The following is a 15667-nucleotide window of genomic DNA, read 5'->3' on the forward strand; positions in this document are numbered from 1 at the left end:
AAATCAAACTCCCATTACGTAAGATGACAAGCACAATTCGATATTCCATCGTTTTCCATCCAGCAGCGACATACCGCTTTCACGCGACTTTCGAGAGTGAAGGCGCACGCAAGCTCGCGTTTCCGTTAACAAAAGGTCGAACGCGGCCAGTTGTCAGCGGTGCGGACACCGGGGAACCTGGATTCCCGAGATCGTCGAGCAGCAAGTAGCGGGACCAGCGATTCGCTCGGCAGAAGGTAAGGCGAGCACCGTCTAGCATTGATCCAGCCTTACGTAACGCGTTCGGTCGACGGGCTAACGATCCCCGGCGGCGGCCGGGATTCCAGAATTTTCAATCGGATCGACGGGCGATCGAGGGGGAGGTCCGCGGACCGGGAAAAGCGATTCCGACGCGAGTCGACGCGAAGCAACGGGATCGCCGGGCGAAACCGATCGCGCGGCGGGCTCGAGGGAACGGACGAACGTCGCCGCGCGACGCCAGGTGAGCCGCGACGCGATAAAACGGCGATGATAACGCGACGCTCTCCGTTTTACGACGACCCGCCACGCTCGGCTCGGGAAATAATTCATGCGCGCGGCCGTAAACTGAATTATTCAGGCGGAACGTCGTAAAGCCGCGCGTTAAGCGGCGAGCGCCGCGCGTCCGGACGGCTCGAATTATCGCGACGGCCGCAATTACACGCCCGTGGGTTTATCCGGGAATGCTTACGGTCACCGGACGAAAGAGTGGCCGCCCCGGCAATCCGGATAATGGCCGGCGAGTGCCATGGGAAATTAAGGGAAGTAGAAGAGTGCCGGAAGGAGCCGCGCGGCGACGGCGCGAAACGCCGATCCCGCGGACTAATTGAATGGAAATGAGACGGCCCGCCTGTCGAGAAAGCAATTTCGGCCGAGGGCTCGCGCGGCCCGCTTGAAAATCAATAGCCGACGGCGCTGCATCTCGTGGTTCTTTCGGTCGTTCGCACCTTCTCGAATCTTCCTCCGCGGAAGGGTTACCGAGGACGCGGGGCTTCCTTAGGTGTTATCGTAATTGATCGAACAGCTGAATTGTAAATCAATTCGAGTTTCGATAGACGCGCTCTTGAAGTTGCTGGGAATTTCGAAGGTTAGCTTAAATGCTCCGTGAGTTCAGTGTTAATTTGGCAACGTGAATAATTCACACGTCTTAAGTATATAGTAGTAAGAACTTAATTAACTCTCTTAGAAATCAACGTAATGTGGATATTTCCTGATGTTTCTAATTAATATTCCTTTCAATTATTCAAACACTACACTCGTCTCTTCGTTTCCCTATATCGGAAAGCCCTGTTACAACTTTTGAATCACTCCAAGAGTGCGTCTATCGAAACTTCAATTGATTTACAAGTCAGTTGGCATGTTGCTAAATAAATTCGTCGATGAATGCGTCATTCTGAACGTAACCCTCATTCACAACGTAAATCTAGTGTTAATAAAGTCAGGGCTAAAAAGTTAGGATTCTTCGCAATTGCTCTGCATCGTATATTTCCTGCATTCAATGGAATTCGGTTCGCCACGTAGCCAAGAAAATGAATGTTTCAGTTTATGCGAGGAACTGTCATCGGAATTCGGCTGACGCGGCAGTCGAAGGGTTAACATTAGCTGTATAGCTTCTAGCTGTCATTCTTCGATTCCGAAAGATCGTAACGTCCGATTCCGAAGTCACGTAGTTAGCGATAACAGAAAGTATTCTGGAATGTATCATGGTTCTTGATACTTACTCATCCTTTATCTTCTCGTGTTCTCGCTGAGAAGATAGTAGGGAATCTCGCGTGCGATGCGCGTTGGTATAATTCGATTTTTAGAATCTTTGTACTCTAACTTATCAGCGACGGACCGATCTATTCGTGATCGAACGACGAATGCGCTGTTGCAATCGTTTCTACTGAGAACGACATTAACACTAGGCTTACGGAACGCGTCGATTTGATGGAGATTGAATTTTATAAACATTATTTGGCAAATTTGGCAATTACAGGAATATGAATCCTGATTCTCTATTTCTACATCTACGATTTCCAAAATCTAAACGAACGAATATCAACTTCCCCAGGAACAATAGAGTAAACTGTACAATAAATGCCCGTAAACCTAGTGTTAATAACGCCAACGAAAATTGAATAGGGAATAATGCAACGAAGATAGAAGGAGAGTAAGAAAGTTTGAAATTTATGTGCCGGAAGGAAACCTTCGCTAGAAGTACGAATATGAGAGTGCGGGGAGGAATGATTGATCGTTGAGATAATTCTCGTAAATCAAGTTCCCACGGATCCGGGAAACACGGATTTTCGGCGAGCAACATGTTTGCCGGACGACGGGGAAGCACAGCTTAAACGAGCTCGGCAGGGTGAAAGCCCTTAATGGTGGTCATTGTATCGTGGCCATGAAACGCTTAAATTCACCCGAAACTTTGGGACGCGATTCTGAACCGTTTACGACGGGCTCGTTAGAACCTTCCTCTACGCGGACCTGACGGAAAGCATTTAACTTCAAGGGCCAGTGTTCGGAACTCTAACGAGCTTGCTTTCCGATAATCATCAAAATTTCAATCTTTAGTATCCAGGGTCATTCAAGTTTCAATTTCATTGAAAAATATCCGCGTTTAACAGATAGCTTCTATGTCGAGACTCGTTCAATGTTTTCAAATCGATAATTATATGCAATTGATAACCTTTGCGTTAATTGTGTTTAGAGTTAGTTTGTATTACTTTATCAGTAACGCGTCTTTTTATCTTGATAACAATACAGGTACAAAGTAGTTACAAAAGTAGCTAATTCGATCATCCGATTAGTAGAATTCTACGGTTCAGTAAGAAATATTTAGAAACTCGATGTTACTAGTTTAGAAAGAACGTTTAGTAATCAAATATCTGAAGCAAGAATCGAATAAGATAATAGAAGCCAAACAACACCCGTGGGATCATAGGATGTTATTCAAAAGAAAAACGAGGAAGTGGTAGGGGTGCAAAGGGTTAACCCTTTGCACTCGAGGGGCGCCCTACAGTCGCCAGCTGATTCGACGCAGCAAACTTATAAAATTTTCAATTCAATATTAAACCTTGCGTAATGTATCAACGCATAAAACATCGAAGTAAAATAGTTTTGTATCTTAATTTATATAAGACAATCAATTGTGTCAGTTGCGAAAAATGTCCTTAATATTTCATGAGAAAGTAATGAATATTTCTAATGAAAAATATTGTCGACTACACGACATTCTTTGAAATGTACAAAACCTTCAAGAGATAAAGATCAGTTGCTTAATCAATAGAAAAAAGGGTAACTACGTGCTCTCTTGCTGTTCGAGTAATTAAATCATTCTTTTGTCACTTAGTCTTCGGAATATGAAAATTTCATCTCGCTGGAATGCCGAGATTCCTTGAAATGTAGAAAATCTTCAACAGATGAAGCTAAATTATACATCAATTGCACAATTGATAGAACAAAGGGGAACTACGTGCCGATCTCCTGCTATTCGAGTAATTAAATCATTCTTTTGTCACTTAGACTTCGGAATATGAAAATTTCATCTCACCGAAATGCCGAGATTCTTTGAAATGTAGAAAACCTTCAATACATGAAGCTAAATTATATATTGATCGCTAAAATAATAGCAAAAACAGAAACTACATACTAATGTCTTCCTGTTCGAGTAATTGAATCATTTGTCTGCGACTCAATCTTCCAAATATGAACATTTCGTCTCGCCGGAATGCCGACGTTCGTCCCCAAAGGGTTAATACTGTGAACGGCGAGTCCTAAATGATTCCGGGTTCCGCGATCGACTGCGTGATCCGTCGTTCGAGGGTCAATCGTCGTCGTCGTCTGGCGGAGCCGTTCCGATTCCGCGGAGGGGTATTAAAGGGGATATCCGACGGAGCACTTGAACGTAGACGAACGCGCGAAGGGGAAGAGGAACGAAGACGGAGCGCGAAAGAGGGAAGGAAGAGCCGAGGGGACCTTCGGCTCGACAAAGGAGAGCATTCCCCATTGTCTCGGGGAAACTCCCATTTTTCTATTGTATCTCAACAGCGTCGGCCCTGAGTCCGGTACGTGCACCTTCCTGGAAGTAGTGTGCACGCGCTGGCTAGCGCGGAAACGTGTGCACAGTATGTTTCAATGAACCAACATCTAATTTTCTGCGAAAGAAATAGGAGAACGAGGAGATATTCCCAGACGAAGTTGAACAAAATTCAACGGTATAACTGGCCGACGATCTGACACTGGAACTACCGTACCAGTCAAAATGACTGGTTTCGATATTTTTGTTCAGCAATTATTGATATCTTCGAAGCGTTGAATATTCGAAATGATTTTGAAAACAGTTTCATTTGAGTACTATAATGAATATCCGAAGGAACTGAAAATAATCTATTATCACAGTCTTTATGGAAATTGCATATTAATTGTATTAAATGCTCGGTGGTTCTAATGTTAAATAAAAACGAGGTTATCGCGATGGTTCCAAACGTTGCACACTATAAGAATACACTAAAAAATACACGGTTCAATTTAACCCTTTGTGTACGAAGATTCTTTGAAATATACAAGACCTTCACCAGATGAAGCTGAATTATGTATCAAATGCTTAATTAATATAAAAAAAGGAAACTTCGCGATGATTTCTTGCTGGTCGAGTAACTAAATTATTCGTCTACAACTTAGTCTTCGAAATCTGAACGTTTCATCTCGCCGGAATGCCGAGATTCTTTGAAATATAGAAAACCTTCAACAGATGAAGCTAAATTATATATTGATCGCTAAAATAATAGCAAAAGCAGAAACTACATACTAATCTCTTGCTGTTTGAGTAACTAAATCATTTGTCCACGATTTAGTCTCCAAAATCTGAACGTTTCATCTCGCCGGAATGCCGAGATTCTTTGAAATATAGAAAACCTTCAACAGATGAAGCTAAATTATATATTAATCGCTTAAATAATAGCAAAAACGGAAACTACATACTAATCTCTTGCTGTTCGAGTAATTGAATCATTTGTCTGCGACTTGGTCTTCCAAATACGAACGTTTCATCTCACCGAAATGCCGACATCCGCTCGCAAAGGGTTAATTCCTCGCGTAAGTTCACGCATCCCGTGGCTCCTGCGACGACGGAGGGGTTTCAAACGACACTCTTCCGGGACTCTCGAGCCGACCACGACCCTCGCAAACGCTTCCTCGGAACGGCCTCGCGGTGAGGTCGTTCGTAAATCGGTCGTAACTCTCCCGGACTTGTCCTTGACTCGTCCGTTCCCGGATCCGGGCTCAGAGGGAGCGGGGCAGATGGAAATGCATCGTCGCAATTCCGAATTTTCCAGGTCGTCGCCGGCACCGCGTCGGTGTGCCCGTGCACGTGTGCGCGCGCTCCTCTGTGCGCGCAGTGTATTTCCGCGAGTCGAGAACACCCAATTTTCTCGAAGAACACGGACGATACGAAGAAACATCGCGCGAGCAGAGGGCCAGGCGTGAAAATCTGTTTTCGAACGGAACCGTGTTGCGGGACGTGTCTAGATATGAAAAGCCCCTTCGCGCACGCCTTCTTTCGTGTTCTTTTATTGTCCTTTTTCCAACGCGATGTAAAAACAGAACGCGAAGCGAACTGGAAGGTCTTTTAAAAATATCTATAATCACTTGACTTGGCGGCTCTTTCATGATTATCTCCTTTAAAGCACCGTTAACCGGTTCACTGTGTGCGACGAGTATATCCGTCATCTTGAAACCCAAAATAATCATTTCTCGAATCCTCTTCCTAGCGAAGATGACCCTGAATCATGTATCGATTGCTTAAATAATAGAAGAAACAGAAACTACGCGTTGATCTCTTGGTGTTCGACTAATTAGATCATTCGTTTGGGACTTAGTCTTCGGAACATGACAATTTCATCCCGCCGAAATGTCGACATCCGTCCGGAAACGGTTAATAATTGATTGTTCGGCCAAACGGGCGTGTAATTCTTTTTCATTCTGATTTAGTGTGTCATTTCATCGTATACTACAGTGCACTGATTAAGAATTGACTAGAGACAATAGAATTCTATGTCCATTGCAAGCTGTGTATTTTAAAGATCATTATTAAGTTATCGTTAACCTTTAACCGGCCAGAAGTATTCCAAGGTTACTTACCGACGAGTCTAAACTATATAAAATTAAATAATTTCTACATCTACATACGTTGCAGTGGACCTACTGAGTAAATGTGTGTGTTTGACCCAGTGCCGCTTATATAACGGCTTTGGTCCGTTAACCCTAAGCGTACCGCGACCGGTCAAATTCCGCTTTCAAAATTTGATTTAAAATTCTGCGTTTTCTTTCGTTCACTTAACTTCACATCAATTTTTATATTTTATTAATCAGTTCTTCAATTTTTATCTTTCATTCCACTTCTCCTTACAATGACAATTTACAAATAATTCACACAATGAACTGGTACGTTTAGTGCTAACCCTTTGCACTCGAAAGGTGACTATCAGTCACCACTTGATACAGCAAAACTATGAACTTGAATATTCAGTATTTTAAATTAAATTTTGTATTGCAATTAAAATAGCGTTGTTACTTAATTTATCAGTGAAATGTCGTTAAATTAGTTTCAAAGAATGTCGTATTTATCTCATCAGAAAATGTTCAAATATTTCTACTGAGAAACTTCCGAGTGCAAAGGGTTAAGGGTTGACCCATTTCACACTGTGAAACTATAGAATTTGATATATAATATTATATCTTCCATAACGCATCGATTTGAGGAGTATCGAAATAAAATAGCTTTGTTCCTCAATGTCTCAACCTAATCTATATCATTACAAAATATTAAAATTTCTCTAATGAAAAACTTCCGAGTGCAAAAGGGTTAATAACATGCTACTAATTTCAACTCAGAAGAATGACACGTATATTTATCAGATTCTCCTTGGAAACTTCATCGCGCTCCCACTCGGTGTTACAAGGCTAAGGGTTAAAGTTCCAAAGTTCCCGAAGATTTCGAAAGCGACTCCCAGCGACAGAACTGTCGATGAGACCTTCCCGTTCCTCGGAAATGGAAAAAGGGGTCCGGGAAGTGCAGAATTTCCTCGAGTTCCCTCGACTGCATCACGGGAGTGCTATATATAATACAATTCCGCTCGTCCCGGCCGCGAAACTTCGGCCGGAGCATCAAAAAGGCCGCAATTACCGCGTCAAACAAATACCACGTCCTTTTAGCAAAAATCGCGTGACGGTCGCTCGAGAGATTGACCTATTAACAGGCCTGACCCCACGGGTCCCGCCGACACTCTTCCTTTCTGGCCGGTCGTCCGTCTTTCCTCTCGCTCGCGGAATATATCCAGCCCGGCTATAAATCACCGGTGTGATCGCCCCTTATCCAGCGTATCAGATCGCAGGAAATGGAATGAATGCGTAACGATGCGTGTCAACAGGTTTTCGAAAGTTTTATCGCGTGTTGTAACCGCCTATGAACACGAACGTCATCGGACAGCTATGCTTCGAGGTAAACGTGACGAATGCGGATAGAAAATAACCGCCGGGAAGCACCGTGCTAAAATCGATGCGCAATCTTCCTTTTCACCTTTATTCACGGTTTGCTTTTGTAGACGCATTTAGAATTTACTGTTTAACGCGTCGAATGCCGCGGAAATTTCGGTCATATTTTGCTTGCGAACTGATTGATTTTTTAAGTAAAATATTAAGTTATATTCGAGTTTCTTTTTAATTTTATGTATTTTGATATCGTTTCTTGATGTTTTTGGTGATTTAACGTATACAGTTATTTTTGACCATGTGTCTCTTAACACTAGAACTACCGAGCGTTTAATAAGATTGATACGTGATCTCTATAAAAATTATAACAATAGATTATTTTCAATTTCTTTGGATACTCATCATAGTACTCAAGTGAAATTATTTATTTCCAAAATCATTTCAAATATTCAATGCTTTCAAGGTATTAATAACTGTGAAACATACAAATCGAAACTAGTTATTTAATAAGATTGATAGGTAATCTCTATAAAAATTGTAACAATAGATTATTTTCAGTTTCTTTAGATACTCATCATAGTACTCAAGTGAAACTATTTATTTCCAAAATCATTTCAAATATTCAATGCATTCAAGGTATTAACAACTGCGAAACAAACAGAAACCAGTCACTTTGACTGGTAGTTCTAGTGTTAAAAATATTCTGTTACAAAAATTGACGTGTACCACACGTGGCACACGTGGCACAGAACGTGTTAACGTAGTCGAGAAAGTAGATAGATTATATTTCAATCAATTACACGATCGTCCTCTTCAGAATCTTGATTCCAACTGATTACCAGTGCTAATGATCGTCGTCACGTCAGCAATTACGTAATACGAAGATAAAGAGATAAAATGATATCCATCGGTAACGAACGAGTCGCGTTACTATATTCAAATTACACTTCGCCTCTCCGTCCATATCATCATTATCAGCACCTGTAAATTTCGAGTATTCCACGAGCGTGTTCTAGACGAATCGATACGCAGCTCTTAGTCAGCGCGATCCGGTTCCTCGCTGTGACGCCGCTATCGATCGCGATAAGACCGGATGTCAATGATTTTCCGCGGCTGTCGTTCGACTCCAATTGCACAACAATGAACCGGATCGCCGGCGGTGACCTTCGTTCGGCGAAATTACGCAAACGAAGCGCGACGAGGAGAGCCGCGCCGATCGCGGAGCGGCCCGCAAAATTGTCGGCGGCTCGGCCGCCCCGTCCCCTATCGAGAAACCCTCGACAGATGTTCCGCACGAACCCTCGGCCGGTTCGTGAAACGACCCCTGTCGCCGGGTTCATGGTTCGTTTGGGGCTCGTGCACCGAACACATGTCGCGCGCAGCAACAAATTTTTCGTGAAAGCCACGGCCGTTTTAGAACGCTAATGACAACGTGGCTCGCGTGCACGCGCAATTTGCCGTAATTGTCGCGGTTCCCAGCGCGAGCTGCGCCGCTTTTCACTGGTAAGCGATAGTCACGGGTCGTACGCTCGATTCGAAAGGGATTTCGAACGTTTACCGGTGAAAAATCGATCGGAATATTCCTGCCGTTTAACCCTTTGCACGATTTCTTTCTCGTTTCTACCTCGATGACTCCGTGTCGTTGCGAGATTTCGTTTGAAATGCATTCGAGAAGATAGTTCGTTTGCAGAGAGCAATGTGAACGATCTTTACTAATAATATTGAAAATAATATAATGATATAATCTATTGTAAAAATATCTTACAAAGCACACCTGTGAATAAAACTGATGTCGAGTCACGAGATTCTCAATTCTATAGCAGTTCTGACTGAAACATTCTATTTGACTTGTATAATTGGTAGCAATGTTTCTATTGTGTCGCGGTTGTACATAAAACGTCGATTCTCTCGTTGAGTTTTATAAAGTTCGACGCTTTCCACAGTGTCCTTGGTGTTTCGCTCCAAAGTTCGCATCGTCGGTACTTCGTATTATACTTTAATCAAACGTTTTAATTATTTATTCAGGAAGACTTCAGAAGCTTTAAACTGTACCTTTACACAACACAATTACGATAGTACAATAACAGCGACAGTCATTAAAATAAGTATAACGTCGAGTCCGACTCGACGTCGGATCGCAAAAGGTAAAGGCTAAAGTTCGTTTGTTACTAATCCGCTGGGTTACGATCATATCTAACCCTTTGCACTCGAAAGTTTTTCAATGGAAATATTCAACACTTTTTGACGAAGTATAGGTGATATTGTTTGAAACTAATTTAACGATAATTCATAGATGGATTAAGCAACGAAGGTGTTTAGTTCAATATTTCACGTAACAGTGCGAAGTTTAATTTGAAACATTAAATATTCAACTCTCAATCACCACTTGATTTCCTACAGTAAAGCTATAAAGTTTGATATTTAATATTACGTTTCATATAATGCATCAATCTGAGAAATATTGACGTAAAACAGCTTCGTCCGTCAATTCACGTGAATTTCTCGTCGAGTTGGCTTTACAATCTTCATCTCATCAAATGTGGAAATATTTCTACTGAAAAACTTCGGAGTGCAAAGGGTTAATAAATATTTGAATACCAACGAGCAATGTTTCACAAGTCACACGACGTTAAGAGATTCGTTCGAGTTCGTTGGAACGGATTCGATTGTAGCGTCGCGTACGAGAAAATGGTTTTCTCCGTTGCGCTCGTCGCTCGCCAAAGCGATCTTCTAATCTTCGCGCCGCCTGAATGGAAAGCGAAGCGAAAAGAGCCTCCGCGTTTAACGCGTCGAACGTGCACACCCCGCGCGTTTAACCCTTTACCCTCGCGCGGCCGCCCCCGATTCGGGTAATCGATAGGCCCCCGCGATCAATCGCGGGCGAGCAACAAAATATTTACTCCCCGGCTGCGAAAACTAGTAGCGGAACGGCGCGAGGACGCGGACGTCGTCGGTCAATAACGCGTTTTATCTCGTATCGCCGGGAATTCTGGCGAGGTCGTCGAATGTTTACCGAGCGATTCGAGAGCGAGGTAATCCTTCCAGAACGAACGCCGTTATTCAGGCGACATCGAACTTTCGCGGAACGGAAAGTTTCGAATCATTGAATTACTCGAACAGCGAGTTAACCATTTGCGCTCCGAAGTTTTTCAATGGAAATGTTTCAACATTTTCTGATGAGACGAAGGCAGAGATATTTTACGTCAATATTTCTCAGATTGATGCATTATATGAAGTATAATATTGAATATCAAACTTTATAGCTTTACTGTAGGAAATCAAGTGGTGACTGAGAGTCACCTTCCGAGTGCAAAGGGTTAACCCGGAAGAAGATTCTTCGGAATATACAAAATATTGCAGATGGAGCTAAATTATATATCAACTACTTAACACTAGAACTACGTACCAGTCAAATTGACTGGTTTCGATTTTTTTTAGCAATTATTGATATCTTCGGAGCATTGAATATTCGAAAAATAGTTTCACTAGAGTACTATAATGAATGTGAGGAAACTAAAAATAATATATTGTTACAATTTTTATAGGAATTGTATATTAATCGTATTAAATGCTCGGTAGTTCTAGTGTTAAATGATAGGGAAAACAGAAACTACGTGCTGATCTCTTGCTGTTTGAGTAATTAAATTATTTCTTTATTACTTAATCTTCGAAACATGAAAATTCGAGTTCTGGAACATTAACACATTACAGATCGGTAACGAGAAATCTCGGTTTTATATAAAGACACTTAGCTATAACTTCGCTAATCACCACAGCATTGGAAAACGTAAAATTTGATTCGAATTGATTATCTATTTAAAATACATTACACAACAATATGATATCTGAGTGTTTCTATGTATAGCGATATAAGTTGACCTCGTTGAAAATTGCCATCCGCACGATTCAGTTTTCTGAAAATTAGCCACGCAATGTTAACGAAGCGTTTCAAGCTTACTTACCGAAAAATACTGTAGCGTGGAGAACAAGTGGAAAGAAATTCGCAGAACCTATCACAATACTCGTTATCTGTGAATATTACAAGAATAGTGGTGGAAATAATAAAATATTTTCCATATGCTGTATTGGATCTAATAAAAGCGCCATGCCTATACATGGCTCCGTCAGGGGTTAATAAAACGCAGGATCGAGATATTCACCGTTTAGTGCACTATTTAAATTGAAGATAAAACATCGATAGTAAAATATCTCACTTGTTCCTAGTTGCAACGGAACAACATTGATTTTTACCAGACTAGAAACCAACACCTACGTCTCGTGACAATACACGACAAAGCGTTAACATTAATTTGAAATCTATCAGCTCCTAATCACGAAGGTACGGTCGTCCTTTGAACCCTTTACAGACGAATGTCGGCATTTCGCCGAGATCAAACTTCCATGTATGGAAGACGCAGTTGTGAACGAATGATTTAACTGCTTGAACAGCAAGAAATCAGTACTAAGGAACTCTGGGATGAGAAACGCGCAGTGTTTCGAAAATATATGCGACGACCTGCAGCGAGATTGTTTCTTGTCTGATAGAGAATATCAGAAAGTGGGAATTCATCTAAATTATTTACTTTCGCTGTTAACCCCTTGTCCTACAACGAGCGAGTGGTGAGGATTTTCAGCATGATTCAAAATAAATATATTAGTTCATTCAACAGCAAGAAATCAGTACACAGTTCCCTTCTATGATTTAAGCATTCGATGTTTAATTTAGCAGAATTTGCAAAAGGTTCTTACTTTCAACGATCTTCGTCCGCAAAGGGTTAAGCGTAGAGACCAAGCTCGATAACATCGGCAGACTCGATTTTCGCTGGCGAGATACGATTAGCCAATTTCCGTTACATCAGCCTTTATTTCCGAGCCGGTCACCGAGTACGTACGAAACCGTGAGTCGAGTGGGGCGCGGCAAGGTGCGAACGGTGCCAGCTGTCGTCTTATCAAAAAACTGGAAAAAAATTGTTCAAACAGTGCGCGTAATCGATAGCGATCGTGAATGCATCGATTCGGGTGGAGTCAGGTAACCGGCGTACCGTCCGCGTAACACGCGTGCGTTCCTGGGAGCGCGAACTTCGCCGAGGAACGAATTTTCGTTGACAAATCGACACGCTGATTATTGCCAGAATTATTGCCGGAACTTGTAACAAAGTCAAATGGCAGTAGAATCAATTAGTAATGATTTAATATCATAGATTTTGGATTAGAATATTATGTATTATTATTTATGTAACCCTTTGACTACTGTTGGCTCCTGAAGCTCGGGAAATTCAGAAATCTTGCGCCCGTATTACTGTAGGCGCTTAAAAATCTCGTTTCATCAGATTATTAGATATATCGTGGAAACATCAACGTCGACGTGAAATTTGTAGTAGTACATTAAGAATTCAATGCAGAATACAAAGACATAAATAATACTGTCTTACATCGCGTGGCTAATTTTCAGAAAACTGAATCGTGCGGATGGCAATTTTCACTGAGGTCAACTTATATCGCTATACATAGAAACACTCAGATATCATATTGTTGTGTAATGTATTTTAAATAGATAATCAATTCGAATTAAATTTTATATTCTTTCAATACTGTGGTGATTAGCGAAGTTATAGCTAAGTGTCTATATAAAAACGAGATTTCTCGTTAGCGATACGCAATGTGTTAAGGGTTACTTATAAATCTATCTTAGCGAAACAGGAATTAACCAGAAGTGTACGATTTAAACAGATTCAGTAATAATAAACGAAATACACAATTTCAGGTTGCAACACTTTCCAAATACGATCATTTGAAAATGTCCCTCAAGGTCCTGCGACCGTTCGAAGCGTCATTGTCCCAGGCATCGGAATCCAACAGGAAAAAACAGGGAACAAAGGGAAGGGGAAAGCCAAAAAAAACTGAATTGGCCGTTTAGCGAGAAACAAAAACCCGTTGGCAATCCTTTTTCGCCGGGGCCAGGCGACTTCGAATTCGATCCACGAGCCCTGCCCCTCTTCCGATCGCCGGGGCCCTTCTTTCTCCCCCTGAGCCCGGTTCCACGGCCGCTGCCTCTTGTTCACCCCACGTTTCGTCGACTGCCTGGGACTGTGAAGTGTCCGGACACGTGTGCGCGCGGCGTGGGTCCGGTGCGCCGCGAAATCCGAGCGGGAGGGCCGGCCGACGCATCCCCGCGCGCGTACGCGGCTGCTGCGAGGGTGGCGAGGGCAAACGCCACGGAAACGCGTTTTCACGCGAATTCGACCGTTTTGACTGTTTGCACTCGAAAGTTCATTAGAAATGTTCAACGGTTATAGAGGCAGATGAGTTTCTTTGGCAGCCAATGTGGAAACGCGTGAATTAACCCAAGAATCGTTGATTAACATTAACGCCTTTCCTACTGTAACTATGTAGTTAACTCTGCACTCGGATGTTTCTTACTAGAAATATTTAACATTTTTTGACAAGGCGAAGACGATATTCTTTGAGACAAACTTTTGTAACTTTTGTAATATTGGAAGAAAAATTTGTTCCAATATTTCATGTATCGGGTCATTGTACACGGTTAACCCTTTGAACTCTATAGGCCTGAATATTGCAACAGGAATAATATTCGATATTTTAATGAATCTTAAAGAAACCACCCTAAAATTATTCGATTTTTCTCACATCCAAGTTTTGTACTAACTAGGAAAATAAAAGATCGAAGAAATGTAGCATTTCTAATCTTCGCTAAGAATACTATGAAAATTAGTTGCAGTTGCTGGTACATTACAAAACAACCATGCCTAGAATTTTTCTCAAGAAATTATTAACCCTTTGCACTCGGCAGTTTTCCACTAGAAATATTTTAACATTTGACGACGAGATAAAGACTATTAGATTTTAAGATAACGTCGAGGAACAAAGCTATTTTATTTCAATACTCCTCAAATTGATGCATTATACGTAATATTAAATATCAAATTTCATAGTTTTACTGTTTGAAATCAGGCGGTAACTGAGAGTCACCTCTCGAGTGCAAAGGGTTGATACAGTTCAATTCAGTTTCGACGGTTTCCACACACTTTCTCAGAAATACCATTAAAATTCTGCCGTAATTATCAACGTTAACCGAAGATAATTACCAGAGACAATGGGACTACAATCCTCTAGAATCCGTTACAATCTCCATCGCAACTGTTGCACAGTCAAAATTCTCGTTTGATCGCACAGAGCTAACACGCTGATCATTAACCTGTCCAATCCAAAAGTTTCGATTATCGAGCATAAAATCGTGGAAAAGGTCGAAAAATCGGAGTGAACCGATTGCGCCAATGAGCGGCTGATACGGTGCGTACGCGGTGGATTTCGAGGATCGATCCGGCCGGTCGACGACGCACACCGCGGGACACGGTGGCGACAGTTCAGTCGTTTCGAGGCTGCCGAGCTGACCGGGTGTGTCGTCGAGCGTCGCAGAGCCGCGCCGGTGTACCGTCTCTCCCTCTCTTCTTCTCCTTCTCCTCCCTGTTTCTTTCCACGAGGTAGTGGAGCCTGTTCGACGTCGTCCGACGACGCTCTTGTTCGCCAGTCCGCCGCGAAACCCGTCGCGCGCCATCCCTCATCGACGCTCGCCGCGAATATTCGGTGTTGTTCGAGCAACGGACGCTGAGAGGAACGCTGAGAAAGGATCATGAAGGGTGCTGCGATCGCCGTCCTCTTCCTGGCAGTGATCCGTAAGTTCCACGTCGGTCTACCCGCCCGAGCATCCCTCGGGATCCCGCGCGAAGCGCGAACGAGCAACCCCTAACAGCCGCTTCGGCTCGATGTGTCGCGAATTGACGCAACTGTTCCACGTCGGAACGACGACGCGACCGTGTCGGCCCGTATCTCTCGATCCTCTAACGATCCAGCCTCTCGAACGGAGCGGCGCGCTGCCTTTCTCTCGCGATTGCCCGTTTCGTATCGATTAGATCCGGAGAGAGCGGACGTTTCTCGATCGTCGCGCGTCGCGAACGGGTTCTCTCGCGATCGACTCGCGTTACGCAACGGAATCGGTTTTATTCGCGAACGATCGAACGTCGTTTCGACAATGAAACTACGATGAGTCGGGTTACTGGAAATTTCTTCGTGGAAACTAAGAGAGTGTCTGTTCAGGCTTCATTGATGTACTATTCAGGTTGCTTTCGCTAAATTTCCTTAATCGCGAGAAACATCT

General features: G+C 42.7%; 1 protein-coding gene across 2 annotated transcripts in view; it reads left to right on the forward strand.

Annotated features, from left to right (window-relative positions):
- The first annotated feature begins 53 nt into the window (after positions 1-53).
- The window catches only part of LOC116425557 (protein FAM151B), a 38979-nt gene continuing 23365 nt past the window's right edge, over positions 54-15667 (forward strand). Inside the window, exon 1 of one of the 2 annotated variants that reach the window (XM_031973453.2) lies at positions 54-236. Coding sequence is in view for 1 of the 2 variants with exons in the window: in XM_031973452.2 (XP_031829312.1) it covers positions 15143-15185 (43 nt within the window). In the remaining variant the exon portion in view is untranslated. Of the gene's footprint in view, positions 237-14863; positions 15186-15667 lie in introns of those variants that run through there. The other variant, XM_031973452.2, reaches the window with a different exon arrangement.

This window comes from Nomia melanderi, chromosome 9 (genome assembly GCF_051020985.1).
Source record: "Nomia melanderi isolate GNS246 chromosome 9, iyNomMela1, whole genome shotgun sequence".
Taxonomy (NCBI): Eukaryota; Metazoa; Arthropoda; class Insecta; order Hymenoptera; family Halictidae; genus Nomia; species Nomia melanderi.